The sequence below is a fragment of the Capra hircus genome, chromosome 21 (genome assembly GCF_001704415.2).
Source record: "Capra hircus breed San Clemente chromosome 21, ASM170441v1, whole genome shotgun sequence".
Taxonomy (NCBI): domain Eukaryota; kingdom Metazoa; phylum Chordata; class Mammalia; order Artiodactyla; family Bovidae; genus Capra; species Capra hircus.
The window spans coordinates 19039150-19055458 of NC_030828.1; the positions used below are offsets into that span (position 1 = coordinate 19039150).

Consider the following 16309-nt stretch of genomic DNA (forward strand, 5'->3'; position numbering starts at 1 on the left):
CGTTATCTTCTAAGAAGTTCCATGGTTTGGGCTAGAAAAATTGAGCTCTATCGTGGAGCGGATATTTCTGCTCTTTAGGAGGTCAGATTAATGCACAACGCACACTAGCAAGGAAGGAAGAGGCCCCAATGGGCAGAGAAACATTTTATTTGCAAACTTTTCTTCTCTTGCCTTAAAATATGAATTTTATTTCATTCCCTCTTAAGATTTGCCTGCCATAGGATGACCTTCTGGGAGCCCTTCCCCTCCACCCCCCTACCAATGGGTGACGATCACAGGCTTCATCCCAGGACAGGAGTGAGTGGCAACAGAGGGGGTCCTTCCCCTCCCCTCCCCCGCAGCTCTGCATGCCAGCCCCTCTGGTCCTGGTGACTCCAGGATGCTGGGCTCTGAAGCTTTGTAATTGACAACAGGAGACTTGTGGGACCTTCACGGCCACCAGTTACTGTGAAGGCCTGCTGATCTCAATGCAAGGGAGCACAAGGGCACACACACATGTACACACCTTTATAGCGAGGCATCCAGATGCTGTCATGGCCCCTTTAAGAGCTAGGGGACAGGATACTGGGCACTGGGGTGGGGCCCAATATCTAGGGTCACAGGCTGGGCCACATCCCCAGGCTCTAGTCCAGGCCTGGGTGGGGAGTCAGTGGGAGGGGCGCCCAGAGACCTCTGTTTGGGTGAGGGTGGAAATTGACTTGGACTTCTCTGAGCTCTAGGCAAATTTGCAGCAAGTAGAGTATGAGGATTTTGTTGTGTTTTGCTTGCTTTCTTTTCTTTCATGTTTATATTGAGGTTGAAAAGGTTATTATGAATGTGGGAGAACAGAAAAAGCCATTCTCTGTGATTGTCAGCAGTGCTGATAGGAATAAGAAGCTTCAGAATATCTTTTTAAATTGTGCACATTTATATAGTTCAAATGATGCCTGAGTCCCAGAGAAGCAGGAAGCAACATCAAAAAGCAACTGACATAGAAAAACACACGTATGTGTCCCCTCACGTTCAAACAATACAGTTCCTTTGACAATGGAAGCAGCAACCCCATCCCCTACAAACCAGCTGCCCAAGAAAATTTGAAACTTTCTCTTGAAGAACAGAGTCACTCAGTAGTTTGTGGCGTCCAGAACAGAAGAAAAAAATGGAAAACAAAACACCCAGACAAACTACAGCGTTAAGGTTGGCAGCGTCCATGCTCTTCTCCCTGCAGAGGCAGGATCTGCTGTTTTTGATCACTGAGTCAGGGGGACCACATCGATGGCCCTTAAACACTGCAGACAGGTGTCTTCAAACCCTGGGGTTCCTCATCAGCTCTTTTTTTTTTTTTTAATTCCCCAGAGAGTAGTTGGGATGGAAGGCATTTACCCCTGGCTTCCTCTGAGATGCCCTCTAAGCAACGGATGTTTAGTGAGCTTACAAAAATCCTGGAGCCAATCTCTTGGAGGACTGAGCACCAAGTGGGGGAAAGGAATCCAGAGTATCTCATGCAAGAATCTCGCCCACTAGAGATTATTGACCTTCAGAGATCCTTTTTTAACTCAAAGGGGAGGTGCGCTATACAGTTGCTCCACTGGGAGAAAAAAAGCCCAATCCCTTCCTACCCACCCACACCCCGTAAACTCCCCCAACCACACCAGTAAGGCACTGCCAGGGGGACAGACACGCTTTGGCAATGAGGCCCCTCCGGAGGCTCAGGGTATGAACAGCTGCACAGAGGGCTGTGCGCTGTGGAGTCAGCACCTTAGGAGGTGAGAGGGGGTGGTGGGCAGAGAAGGAAGGAGTCTCAGGTCCTGATGGATCAGAAGAAGGAAGATGGGGAGAGGTGGTCAGGACACAGGAGATGAGAAAGCCAAGCATGAATGGAAGAGGGGCAAAAAACAAAAAATATAATAAAGATGAGAGAAGCAAGAGAAAGAGGCAAAACAGGGTGTGGGCAACAAAACAAGAAGGAGACACAGCAGGAGGAGGGAAGGAAACATAAAGAGAGTGGGATGAATGGGGAAGGATGTGAGGAGGGAGAGAGGGGAGCCAGGAAGAGGACGTCACAGGATGTCTTCACTCTGTGAAGTCACCAGATGGGACTGGACAGAATTAGGAGCACTGGAGACATTCTCAGTCCCTACAGAAACCTGGCGGGCCCAGTACCCCAGGTCGGCCATATAAACCAGCAGGTTGATGGCTGTCAGGACGGCCACAGCCAGGCACTGGTCCCAGGCGCACATGTCGTAGGAGAGCTCATCACTGCAGCTCATGTCCATGAACCGCTGGGGCAGTCCGCCGAACTCCTCACTGAACTGATAGAGCGGCCAGAGGACCAGAGCGCTGATGTAGAGGAGGACGGAGAACAGGCTGAGCACTAGCTGGAAAATGGAGAAGGGCCTGGGCGGCATGTATTTCCATTCAGCCTGGCCCAGCAGGAGGACCACAGCTGCCAGGATGAAGCAGATGGAGTACACGGCCACACACCACTCCAGGGCCGGCTGGTGCAGGTACAGGGAGGTGCTGCTGAGGAAGGCAAAGATGACACCAGCCACGAAGGTCTCCAGCACCTTCAGCAGGGCTCGCGTGGTGTGCTCATAGAAGAAGATCTCCTTGAGCTCATACCAAGCCCACAACCCGGCCACTTCTACAACATACAGCACAGACGCAATGCAGGAGAAAGCAGTGGCGGCGATGGCCCGGTCCCGGTAAGGACCATAAGGCAGGAATTGGACGTGGGTGATGGAGTACATGATGGAGGCTGAGAGGCAGATGAGGGCAGCGTAGCATGTGTAGGTGACGCAGATGTTGTGCCAGAAGAAAGGAAAGTCAGACCAGCGCCTGTATAACTCGACTATGGAGATGATGAGGGTCATGGCGAAACAGACGCACCAGAAGGACATGGCCCAGTTACCTACGGCCCCTCTCCAAATGCCCATGTCGGCCACAAGCGAGAAGGCCACGCAGGTGCAGAAGAGCTGCGGCAGGCGGAGGAGCCAGAACACCCAGCAGATGGCATCCACTTCTGGGGATGTCCTCCGGGTGGGCATGGTGCTGTGATGGTCAGGCACGTCACAGTAACCAGTACAGCAGTGGTCTTCTCTGAGGACCCGCCAGAGAAAGATCCAGTTTCGGAGGCAGATTAAGTCAGATGCCTGGAAAAGGCTCAGGGCCCTGTGAGGGCTGAGGCTCAGGACCTGTGGAGCTGGAACCAACGGCTCAGACACTCGGGTAACAGCACAGTCATCCCAGAACGGCTCCCCCACCCATCGCCCTGGGCCTTGTCAGGAGACTTGTCTCATCCCAAACCTCACAGCTGGGTTGGGTCAGGCCGCAACCATGAACATTTTTAATATCTCTTTGTGTTGCGTGCCATTATTTATAGAGACAGAAGTTAGGATGGTCCTTATCTGCAACCGCAAAACATTAAGTCTCTAAAAACTGAACAAGAATTTTTTAAAATTCATTTGGTAGCAAATTTGACCTGAACAGATCTGGGATAATTTATGATCTTCATTTATTTTATGTATTATGAGTGCTCAAAAGTGCAGCTGTAGAAACCCTAATGTGTTTGATTACAAGGAGCTTCCAGACCCCAGTGGGATGTTCTGTCATATACAATAGATGCACCATGTCACTTGTCTGAAACTGAAAAATTCTGAATTCTGGAGCATATCTGACCCAAGGGTTTCAGAAAAGAGACTGTGGATTATACTGTTAACCCCATTTTATAGATGAGAAAACTAAGGCTCAAGGAATCAAATGCTTTCATTTGATCCATGCATGACCAGGAAGAGGGAACTCAGAAAACAGCTAAAGCCGTGGGTTTGAGCACTTTGCTCTACAGCCCACATGTCAGCAGGGTCCATGGGTTGGAGGCCAGGACCAAGGCTTGGGGCTCTGGGACCCAGGATCCACCCTCATGGTGCTCGGCCTCCTTCCACAGCATCTGAACACACGCGTGTCCTGGCCTGTCCTCCGTGCAGCATCACTAGCAGGAGCTGCCGTCTGAGGGACACAGCCCCCCCCCGGAGGAGAGAAGCTCCAGGGGTGAACAGGGAGGAGCCATGGGGTGAGGGCAAGGCTGTGGGGACCAGATGACGTGAGAAGTAGGAAGTGTTCTGAATTCCCGCCCCCCCCCCACCATTTTGCCTTAACATGTGACTCTTCTCCATTGGGAAAAGGAGACCCTCACCCAGCATGACTCTGGGGTGGTATCATGAGGAACCACAGAATAAGCTGACGACATCATGTTTGATTTTTTTAGCTTCAGAGCTGCCATCCAGGTAAGAGGCCAGAAAAATCTAGAAAGTAGTCCTACCTGAGTGAGGATTTTCCTGGCCTGGGAGACTGGTTAGCAGCTTCCAACCTGGAAACCAAGGGATTGGATATGAATGAGGATGCTGCATCTGATGCTGATGGGGGCCTTTCAGGGAATCCCGGGGAGGGGGTGAGGATGGACGGGTCATCAGCTCCCCTTTAAGGGCAGGAACTGAAAGAGGAGGCCCCTGCAGGACCCCTGGGAGGAGACAGTCCTGAGAATGCTCCTGGGACTGGGTGGGGTGCGCAGAGTGGAGATGACAGTGGGGCAGGGGGGGCGGGGATTCCAGAGTCCTAGTGGCCCTGGGGCAGCCCAGGAGGGGTCTTCTGACCCAGAAGGGATGCAGGCATGGAGCCAACCTTCCCTTGGAGTAGGGGCCTGGACTGGAACTGAGACAGAAGAACAGGGGCCTGAAGGGGCTTCAGGGCTGTGACGGGGACATGTGGCCAGAGTGGCAGGGACCCTGGAGACCAAGGAATTGCCCAGGTCACCTGCCCAAGACAGTCCCGCCAGCCAGGTCTGCAGTCCTGCTCACACAGGGGCTCCTCCAGGGACCAGCGTGGGGGGAGTGAGGCCCCTCCCAGAACGCCCCCTCCTCAGGGACAGCTGCCCTGTTTCCAAGGGACTATTTGCTGAGAGGCCCCCAGGGCGGAAGGGCCAGCAGGGGATTATTATATCACCTTTGCTGATAATAAACCCTGGGACAAGCTGAGGCAGAAAGAGAAACACAGGGCAAACCTGAGACCCTCCCTGGACTCTCAAAGCTCCTTGAGCCCCAATTGCCAGTGGAGCCCTGGAGCCTGCGGGCCTCCCAGTGGGCACTGCCAGGGTGGGGAGGGGCACTGCTATGAGGGAGGGAGGGACTGTCGTGCTCCCTGTACCCTGGTTGATCCCAGTTTAATGACTTGAACTCACCCTGAGATTCCACCGAAGACTAAGAGACAACTTGAATGCTTTGAATCCATTGACTGCATCAGAGAGAGCTTATGGAGAAGAGGAGCCATGGGGGTTCCAACCACGTGACCCGGGTCAGGCCTGTGCCCTCTCTGGGTCTCAGTTCCCCCACCTGGAAAGCAGCAAGTGGAAGTTTGTCTGAGTCTCCCAGAAGCCCCTCCTCCTCTCTGTGAGCCTGGACGTGGTGCCCCTGTCAGAGCACAGCCTGGATGTGGCTGAGCCCTGCCTGCCCGGCAGCCAGGTGTGTGGACTGGAAGACGGTGAGCCGGGAAGGTCATGGCCGGAACAGGGGAAGGAAGGAGGAGGTGCCAGAAGGATATAGAAGGGTGAGATGAGATGGACACTCAGAGTGACAAGGAGTAGAGCCTTCATAGCTGGATGATCATGGCGAGCTACTCAATAGAACCTCAGTTTCCCCTTCTGTCCAATGTCTCTATACCTACTCTGGGTCAATTAAATGAATAAAAGCATGTGACTGGTTCATCAGAGGGCCTGTCACATGGAACCCTCAATCCGTGCCAGCTACCTCCCCGCCCCCCTCACGGAGGACCCAGAAGGCCCCGCCCCACTCTGGACATCAGCACGTGCAGCTTGATTTGCTGCAGATCAGGGGCTGCAGGCCAGTGTGCCCTGCAGGGGGACTCTCGATGTGCTCAGTTTCCCATCACAGTGTTTTCATGAAAAAATGATGTGGAATTAGTCACTAGCATTACTGTTTCTTCCCCGAGTGTTTGGTGGCTGCACATGGTTTTAATTTCACATGAAAATTCGGATTACAGCTCCTTTTCAAGCCTCAGGAGATACAGTGTCACCTGGTTTGGTTCCCTTGGCAGTGAGGTTGCTGGAGATAAGCAGCTGCTAGCCTCTTTTCTTTATATTGTTTTCCATCCTCATCTCTGTTTAGTATTCTCTATATTTCTCTCATTCTCATGGATAATTGACATAAAGCAGGACTATGATCATCTCTCCTGTGACTGGTTTCCTGTCTTCGGCATGGCCAGGCTTCCTGCCTGCTCACAGGAGCGTCCACCCCTCCATCCAGGGAGCATCCATGTCCTCAACCTCAACCCCAGCCTTCAGTACATTTCAAATGGTCTGACATCATATGTAAACATGTGTGTACATACATGAATACATATTTGTAGGGAGTATCTGTATCTTTTTTCCTGTTTTATAAACATGAGACCATGGCTTCCCAGAGCATCTTGCTTTTCCACTACCCTAGAGAGGTGCAACTGGTCCTCCCCAGGGGCCCTAGTCCTCTTCTTCTCCTTTACTTACTTCCTTCCCTCCTGGCTCCTGTGGGCATTTGGACTGACTCCTCTTCTCTAGATCAGTGGAGCCTCCTCTGTGAGTCTCAGACACTGGGGGACACAGGATATGACCAGGGGTCCTGGGATCCATGTGACCATCATGCTCTGGAGCAGGAGGTCTGGAATCTTTTCCAGGAACTTAAAAATTGACAAAAAATATATTTTCCATTTCTAGAAACTCATCGTGGTCTACTTGGGCTACTGCAGCAAATTACACAAGCCGGATGGCTTAAAACCACAGCAACGTATCTCTCACAGTTCTGGAGGTCAGCGTTGTGAAACAGGGTGTCACAGGGTGCTCTGTCTCTGATGCCCCAGGGGAGGGCCGCTCTTTGCCTCTTTTAGCTTCCGGAGGCCCCTTGGCCTGTGGCCGTGTTACCCAACTCAGGCTTGTCTGCTCGGCCCTCAAGAAGCCAAATGCCGAGTGACGAGTGTTGGGCTTTGTCTAGAACAAGGTGCCACTCATCCGCTGTGAACACAGTCATGACCCAAGTCTGTGCATCAGCCCATGTTGGGCGGTGGGTTAAAAAAAATACTAATGAACCTTTCCACCGTTTTTTGTGGATCATCTGTGTATTCGGATTGGTAATTATCCGGTTTAGTAGGTCTGAGGTGGAAAACGGAGTATAAGTTCAATAATAGTCAGCTGTTTGTCCTCTGAACACTCAGACCTACTGCCGGGAATTGTCTCAGTGGAAATCTACCCCTCCCCACCCCTCCACCCAATTGGGGTCTTAAAGGGAGAGAAAACTTCAGACTCCCTTTTTCCCTCCTGCTGGAGGGGCACTCAGGCTGTGCCCGCCCCCACACTAGATCTCCTCCTCCTTCCACAGCTTGGGGGGGACGTAGTTGGTGCAGACCCCGTGGTAGCCCCTGCCTGGGGCATCAGGACTGGAACCACAGAGGTCAGGGTGGATTCAGTTCCCTAAGAAGCTGACCCCTTCTTCTCCCTCCCTTGGCTGCAGACTCGTCTGTCAAGGACACAGGCTTTTCACAGTTTAGTTTCTTTTTACCATTAATTTAGTGCCCTTATTGGAAGAACCCTTATTATTGAGTAACAGGAAGACCCCCACATAGAATATCCTCCCACTTACCAGATCGTGAACAAATCAATTCTAACTGCAAATGGTGGAGTAATATAGAGAACCATTCAGGAGCCACGATTTTTCAGAATCGAAAACATACATAGACCAGACTGTATTATATTGAAAAAACCCCTTTTTTCTTGGTTATGGGGTCATGCCTCTAGGTTTGCTAATCTGCCAAGAGTCATCCCAGTGGACTTCTGGAAGGGATGGATGTAGAACTCCCACTTCACTTCACTCACTCACCCAGAGCAGATTTCAAACAAACCAACCAATTCTCAGTCAGGGAGAGACTGGTACGGAGTCGTCAACAAGCCATGTCCCACTCATGTGGGTCCAAAATGACCCCAAAGTTCCAAAGGGCAAAAAGTATGTCCAAATGGATGGGAAGGGGCTCCCAGGGTGTACACCCTTGACTCGCTCGGTCAACAGCTCAGCTGCTCCTTCAGAGGCCAGTTTCCTTCTCTCAACAGAAAGCAAAAGCAGGCTGTGAGCAAGTGGGGAGGGACAGGGCAAGTTCCGGCATCTAGCAAGTTCTGTAGCTGTTGCAATTCTAATGTAGTTCTAGCAACATGCCTATAGATTCCCCCAACCTCCCCAGCCTCAGCCCCCTCCTCGCCCCAGGAGGAGATGGAGGGGCCTGAGCCCCGCGGACCTGCCTGCTGCTTGGATCCCCAGCATTGTACCCCAGCTCAGGCTTGACTGTTGGTTTCTGAAGAAACCAATACTGAAAGACAAGCATTGGAGAGAAAAAAAGGAGCCTTATGTGAAGGCAGCAGGCCAAAAGGGGAGAAGGTGGACCACTGTGCAAGAGAGCCAGCTCCCGCCCCTGCAAGATTCAGTCAGGATTTATACAAGGAGGGGAGCAGGAAAGGGCTGCAGGCTGCTCGCTGGGGAAACCTGTGCTGCTATTTTTGCAGATATTTACATTAACCATGAGGCACCTTGCTGGCTTTTAAACTTGGGTGTGGCCCTTACATTTTCCAGATCAGCAGGTCATTGTTCTAGGGGTCAGTGGTCATATATTTCTAGAGAATGAAGAACTAAGACAGAAACTGAGAAAAACAGACACACCAAACCAGCCCATCAAACCCCAGAGCTGTTTAACTATTCAGCAAACGAGGTTAAAAAGCCCAAGAATTACAGTGAGCCTCCCCTCAGGCCCCAGCTTCATGCCCATCACGGGCTTCTCCTTCCTCCTGGGGCAGCTGCTCTCCACCTGTGCGCCCTTCCTCTGGTGACCAGCATGGACGCTCTGACGGGGAAGGGGTGTAACGAGTGTCCATCTGGTGCTGCTGCTTCGCTGTGACCCTCACCATCTTCACAGTGGAGTTGTGTGGGTTCCATTCCTGCCTCCCCTTCTCCTGGGGTGGCTTTCTCTCCCCTGACGCCTTTTACTTCCATTCCTTCTAGAAGTCTACGTGGACACATCTGGGTCAATTGGCAAAACTAGAGTATGACACTGTAACCAAGAAGAAAAAGGATTTTTAAGTTTTCATACACCCTAACCTGTGTATGTTCTCTATTCTAAAGAACAGTGTACCCCTGAATGGGTCTCTACATTCCTCCACTCTTTTGCAGTTAGAACTGATTTGTTAAAGATCTGGTAAGTGGGAGGAAATGCCATAGGCAGCTTTCCTGTTGCTCTATAATAAAGATTCTTCCAACAAAGGCACTAAGCTAATGGTATTGATCTCGGGTGGCCGTGGCCTGCAGCGGCTTAGAGCGGTGGTTGGGTTCCCAGCCAGAGACTGAGGCCGGGTCCCGGTGGTGCAAGCACAGGTCCTAGCCAGTAGACCAGTGGTCAGTGGCCAGGGCCCTGGCCCTTCAGCTTTGCAGAAAAGAGTTTCCACAAAGACAGATGTGAAACAGGTCAAGTATTTATTATGAGGAAAAAGAGTCTAGTACGTGTGGATAGAAACACGGGCAAAGTCAGGGAGAGTCACTGAGGCACAGCCTCGTGGCAGTTTGAATTACTTTTATGGGCCATTTCTTCTGGATTTCCTTTGGCCAATCATGTTGGTTTGCCTTGTTCCGAGTCCATGTTTGATATATCTCAGGATCCTCCCATGTGTGCATGCATCTCTTAGACAGCACGGCTTCTCCGAAGAGGCCTATGGGTAGCCTGGCATTGGTTAGCATCACTCCCTTTTGACTTCCAAGGAGCTTTTCTGCTCCTGTGTGGTCAGGGAGGTCTCCTGACTTTGAGAATGAGAAATATGCAGGGCCCAGCCTCCTACCTTAATAGTCTTGCTACTCTGGTCTTGGCGTTTTGGTCCATAGGGAATGTATCTCCAATCACTTTACCCTGATGGGGTCCATCTACCTCCTGTCTCAGTATGAAAAGGAAACTAAATTGTGAAAAGCCTGCCCTCTTTACAGAGGAGTCTTCACAGGCAACGGAGGAAGAAAAGGGGGTCAGCTTCTTAGGGAACTGAATCCATCCCGACCTCTGTGGCTCCAATCCTGATGCCCCAGGCAGGGGCTGCCCCGGGGTCTGTGCCCACTCCCCCAGTCTCTGGAAGGAGGAGGGGTTCTAGTGTGAGGGCGGAGCAGAGCCTCAGCACCCCTACAACATGAGGGAGAAAGAAGGTCTGAGTAATCTTTCCCTTTAAGACCCAACAGGGCACTCAGTTTGGCCAGGGTGTGTCCAGAACAGGCGTGTGTGTGTGTGTTAGTGCTCAGTCGTGTCTGACTCTTTGTGACCCCATGGACTGTAGCCCGCCAGGCTCCTCTGTCCATGGGATGCTCCAGGCAAGGACACTGGAGTGGGCTGCCATGCCCCGCTTCAGGGGACCTTCCTACTCAGGGATCGAACCCGCATCTCTCATGTCTCCTGGATTGGCAGGTGGGTTCTTTACCACTGAGCCACCTGGGAAGCCCTGAGCTCAGAAGAGTCCTGGCCGATTTCCACTCTGACCTAAACTAGGTCTCTGGGAGCCCCGCCCAGTGACTCCCCACCCACACATGAACCACAGGATGGGGGTGCGGCCCAGCCTGCAATACAAGCAGTTGGGCCCCACCACAATGCCAGCATCCCGCCTTCCTAACTCTTAAAGGGGCCGTGACACATCGGCTGCCTCTTTATAAAGGTGTGCGGTTGTGTGCACTTCAGAGCACATGTGTGTACATGTGTGTGTGCCCACTGCCCCCCTGCATGGAGACCAGCAGCCCTGTACAGTCACTGGTGGCTGTGAAGGCACCACCCATCTCCTCCCCTCAGGCACAGAGCCCCAGAGCCCAGCACCCTAGTGTCACCAGGGCCAGGGGCCAGGCACGCAGGGCTGCGGGGGAGGGCGGGGGAAGGACCCCCTCTGCTGCCACTCACTCCTGTACCGGGATGAAGCCTGTGATCTTCACCCAGTGGTAGGAGGGGTGAATGGGGAGGGCTCCCTTGAGGTGATCCACATCATGGGAAAAATCTTAAGAAGAACTGAAATAAAATTCATATTTTAAAGCAAGCAAAGAAAAATTTAAAAAGCACAGTATTTTTCTCTGCCTGTTTTGACCTCCTCTCTCCCCTCCAGTGCACACTGTACATCTGTATGATTATTATTAACCAGCCGTCCCCAAGGGCAGAAATACCTGCTCAACCGTAAAGACGGATTTTTCTAGTGAAAGCCGTGTGACTGCTCGAGGGCATTAGTGCTCACTCACCGATGACCTGATTAACGTCATAGCTGTGCTACTTGTATCTGCCCATTTTACAAGATTCTTGTTTCTTGCATTAACAGACCTGTGATTGAGTCTGTGATGGAAAATAACAATGAGTACACTGCTTGAAACGATTCATATAATACATAGTTCTAAAGACCCATGATTGTAATAGCATGACTCTAGATACGGAAAGAAGCAAGAGGAGGGACCATTTCTCAGAAGCTGACAGATGAGTGAGACAGGTGGTCCACAGGCCTTTGGCTACTGTTCCCAGGACTAGCTAAGTAATAGCATGTGAGTGGTCTATCAAAGAAATCCTCACCTGGCCTGGAAATGAGCATTCCTGGCACTCTGAGACAAAATGGTCAAAGATGCCTCCCAAACCTTGGTTGAAATTAAGACAGAAACAAATGGAGAGGGCTTCCTGGAGGCTCAGAGGGTAAAGAATCCGCCTGCAATGCGGGAGAACTGGATTTGACCCCTGGGTTGAGAAGATCCTCTGGAGGAGGGCATGGCAACCCACTCCAGTATTCTTGCCTGGAGAATCCCATGGACAGAGGAGCCTGGTGGGCTATAGTCCACGGAGTCGCAAAGAGTCAGACGCGACTGAGCGACTAAGTGCAAATAGTCAGGACTGTGCGATAAACAGTGTTTCCCACCACTCAGTTCCACCAGAATCAAGTTATGAGCCACTGGAGTCACTGACTTACAGTTCACCCTGAAAGGAATTCGGGGTGAAAATCAGGGTAAAGCGCTTGGTGCTCTGAGAAAACTGGCAGAGCCAGACCTCAGCTAGCAGGATATTTTCATGAGAATTTTTTATGAACTGTTTCTTGCATCTTCCCAAACTTAGAAAAGCACCAAAACCATTAACTAAGATATCCATTCCTCCTAAAGAGCAGTATCCTGTACCAAGCTGTGCGCCCCTTGTCACACACATCTGGGCCCCCTCCTTCCTTCTTCAGAACAGTACTCAGGGCTTCCTGAGAGACTGTCTCCCCAGTTATACTTCTCAGGTTGATTCCAGCAAAATTTTCCATTTCTTTCTTATATTCACTGTTGATTAATCTTTTCATACAAAAACTTTTTCAAAAAAAAAGTATGCATTGACCTCCCCAATTCTGGGTGCAGGAATCTCATATTCTACTATTTTCCTGAACCAAACTGAACCCAGCCCGGGGATCTCACTTCCCAGGAGGATGCAGATGCCTCTGTGTTTAGTACAAGAATTGTCCAGGGTGGGCTCACTGTCCAAGCCTTGTGGTTCATGAGGGCTGCTGCTCCGTCCCTCCTGTTGGGAGTTAAGTGTCATTTGTCACAGTTCCAAGGCTGGTCCAGTCCCTTCACTGTGGAGCGCAAAAGAGAGTGTAAAGCTCCTCTGCTTAATGCAACCCTCTCATCACAGAGGAGGAGCAGCTGGACCCCAGGGAGGGGCAGCACTTGTCCAGAGTCACCTTGCATGGGGCAGAGTCAAAGTCAGGACCCAGGTGCCTTGTACCAGGCTGGCTGTCTGTCCACAGCCTCACACTGCTTGTGACAAGTGTGGCAGCAGCATCCTCCAGGCTGGGATTCTGCCCCGTCCACCCTTGTTCTGCACAAACCTGCCCAGTCCCCAGAGGAGGGCACTCACTGCTGCTGAGTCAGTTTCCTCTCTGCTAGAGGGGGGAGGGGTGCCAGAGACCCCTGGTCCGTCCCAGCTCCCCTCTTCCCGGGGCGCCTGGACTTGCTAGTCTTGGGCACTCAGACCTGGAAATGGAAGCCGGCTCCCTCCCCTCTGGCCACCCTCTCTGCTTGTTTCCTCTTGGCTGCTGGGTCCTGTTTATTGGTCACATCCCTCCTGATTACACAGACCCTCCTTCCCTACGACCTCTGCTTGGTGGGGACCATGTTTCTCTCTCATAACATGAGTTTCCTCAGTCACTGCCCAGGGGTCCAACTCTCCAGTGATTCTTGTCAAAAACTCAGACTACTTCCAGGTGCCCGTACAGTTTGGGGTGTCTCAGACTCACTTATTCCTGCACCTTCTTGACTTTCCACTTCTTCAGAGTCCAGCTCAGCAGCCCAAATATACTCTCGCCCTGACTGGGGAGTTTGTGTTTCCTTTAGGGAAAGCAATGTTCCTTCTTCTGGGGGAACAAAGGGATTGATCCCAAGCTGTGAAGGAGGAAATGGAAACCCAGAGTGAGAGACAGATCCAGTGTCCACGGTTGTGTCCACAGTTATGCCTGGTCCTGATGCCAGTCAAGTGGCCCCCTATCCTTGGTCTGATTTCCCTGGGGCTGAACCGTGAGTCATATGGTGAGCAGAGCCCAAGAGATTTGGTTTCTAGCTCCAATTCTGCCATAGCATAGCTTATAACCACAGATGAGTTTTGTCCCTGATCTGAGTGTCAGTTTCACATTCGTAAAAGGAGCAGATTGTGCTTAAATTGTGGATTTTGAGTTTTGCCCTCAGGAGCCCTAGGTTTCTGGTTAGGTGGTGGGAGCTGCAAGTCAATTAATGGCCTCACCCACCACTTCTCCTAACCAGAGCAGCCTGGCATGAATCACGCTCCAACTCAAGATCTCATTTGAAAATAAGATTGGATAGTTTTAAAATAACCCACATACTTGTCTTTAGGATATGTGTTAATAAACCATGGTGTTAGCCGCCAGAGGGAATGCTGTATAGTTGGAAAAATGAAGATGCTCTCAAATAATGATATGGAAATATCTCCAGGATATATTTAGTAAACACAGTAAGATGCAGACTGATGAATAGTAAATTGTTTTTACGTAATAATAGTAGTGAAAATAAAAAGAAATATATCTGTATTTGTTTGATTTGCATCAAGAAGCCCAGGAAGGCCTCTCTGGAGTGCAGTGGAGGAACTGTCTGTCCTGGTGGGGAAGGGGAGCTGAGGAAAGAGTGGACTGAGCCATAGGCAGGAGTGCAGTTTTTGTGTGTGAGTATTTGGAGCATTTTGACTTTGAACTATGGAAATACATTACACTCTTTAAAAAATAAGTTTTATGTTTGAAAAATATACCAAGTGGAGAAGAGAGTCAGAGGAGGGATGGTTGGCAAATGGTCTCCATATCCCCACAGCCTTGATGGACAGGCTAGGGGAGGAGCTGAGAGATGCCCCCATAAGGCCTGTCTCCAAAAGTGGAGGGAAGGGAGGCACACACACTTGATGGAGAAGCCCCCCAGTGTCCAAGCCTCGGGCCCTTCCCTTGCTCCCTGCCTGGCCTGGGCTCCCTGTCTCCCGAGGCAGTGGCCAGAGGCTCCCTCCTCAGCCAGAGCCTCCCCCAGGCAGGGTGACTCCAGCTGACGTCCCCAGACTGTGGCCTGAGCCACATCCAGAGCAGAGCCCGGGCTACAGATGTTCCCATCCTCTGGCTCTGGACCAGCTTCTTGGAAAAATCATAGAGGTGGCCTTCCTCGGTCCTGCTTTGAGTAGAGAGAAGTGGGACCATTCCCTCCTGCTGTCTCAGACACCTGGCTATCTGCCTCACGGCCCAGCGAGGAGGCCAACAACACAGCCCTTTGTGCGCCTGGCTCCTGTCTGAAGGTGCCTGTAGGGACTCAGCTGAGCAGAGGAGAAGACGGTCAGCATCATCAGCCCTGTCTAAGGTCTCCACGCTCTCTGACATTTTCTGACTGAGCTGCCAACAGGAAGCCGTCTGGCTGATATGACGGATATACTGCTGGACCTCTGAGGGGGGCACTGCGCTCAGACAGGAGCCAGGAGATGATTCCTGGATCTGAGTGAGGAGGGAAGGGGCTCAGCATTTACTGAGGTTCTATCATCCGCTGTACTTTTCAGGGAGACACACCTGAATTCAAATTCAGGCTCTGAGAGGGAGTAACTGTGTGACCTTGAGAATATGTCTTATCTGAGAGTCAGCCTCATCATCTAGAAATGGGGATGACAACAGTGATATCCCTGATGAGGAAACGATGTGCAGGTCATAAGTCACTTTGTCTGTCTGCTGCTGCTGAGAAAATGTTGGCTACTCTATGTTTCTTGGATATATGATACAAAGTCCATGCTAACCAGAGGTTAAGATCCTAAACCCAAGTGCCTGGGTTCAAATCCCAGTTCTACCACTTACTACCTGTGTGATCTTGGGCCAGCTGACCTCTCTGTGCCTGTGAAAAAGAGAACAGTGAGGGCATAGTTCAGGGACTTCTGGGAGGCACAGATGAATCCAGAGCAGTGCCTGTCATGCAATGAGCACTGTATGTGATCCCTCTTGTAACTCTTATGTCAATAACTGCCTCGGTGGCACATGGAAAGTGTTTGCTCAGTGAATATAACATGAGCTTACAGCCTCATGGTCCAGACTGGACCTCCTGACTGGGGTCTATTGCCTTTCTGGGAAATTCTTGAGAAATGTTGAGAATCACTGAGTCATGTTTTGTCTCATTGAATCCTCCTAACAACCCCTGTCCTTGTGTGATGGACATCTCCATGGAGGGGAACCACTGAGGACCGGAAATCATCACCACATTTGAGGATGTTCCTATTGTGTGAGACTTGGGGGAAAAGTTATAAGAAACTTAAAAGTCCAGATAAATCGTTGACCTGCCCCCCAAGTGGGGCCTGGACACACACCTAAGGAAGAGGTGACAGACAGCCCTCAGGTCAGATCAGAATTCCTTCAGGATCCAGCGTGTGCTTCCAATGGCCACGGTGCCTGGACCAGCTGTCCTCGGCAGTGCCCTGGCTGGCCAGCACCCTCCTTCCTGGTCTGAGTCTCTTCTGAGACTCCTCCCTCCTTAGTAGTTCTCCAAGCTACCCAACATCCTTCTTGTCAGAGATGTTCTCTGCAAGGTGTAATCAAGAGCCATCATGTCTAAAAGCAGGAGCTACTATCTGCATTTTCTGGGTGAGCAAACAGGCTTTAGAGTGGCATAGATTGAGCACGGGACATACTGTGTGCCAGGCTGAGCTCTGGCCTCAGTTCAGGGTTGGGGGTGTGTAGACATGTCAGGGGAAAGGCCCTGAGGTGACCAAG

General features: G+C 51.2%; 1 protein-coding gene across 6 annotated transcripts in view; it reads right to left on the reverse strand.

The window, feature by feature from the left end:
- LOC108638532 (myeloid-associated differentiation marker-like) overlaps positions 887 to 16309 on the reverse strand; it is a 46919-nt gene continuing 31496 nt past the window's right edge. For 2 of the 6 annotated variants that reach the window (XM_018066530.1, XM_018066532.1), the window contains 2 exons: positions 4298 to 4345; positions 887 to 3173 (listed from right to left, as the gene is read on the reverse strand). In XM_018066530.1, coding sequence (XP_017922019.1) covers positions 2040 to 3026 — 987 coding nt within the window. In that variant the 5' untranslated portion in view covers positions 3027 to 3173; positions 4298 to 4345 and the 3' untranslated portion in view covers positions 887 to 2039. Of the gene's footprint in view, positions 3182 to 4297; positions 4346 to 5212; positions 5938 to 16309 lie in introns of those variants that run through there. The other 4 variants (XM_018066533.1, XM_018066534.1, XM_018066535.1 and 1 more) reach the window with 4 other exon arrangements.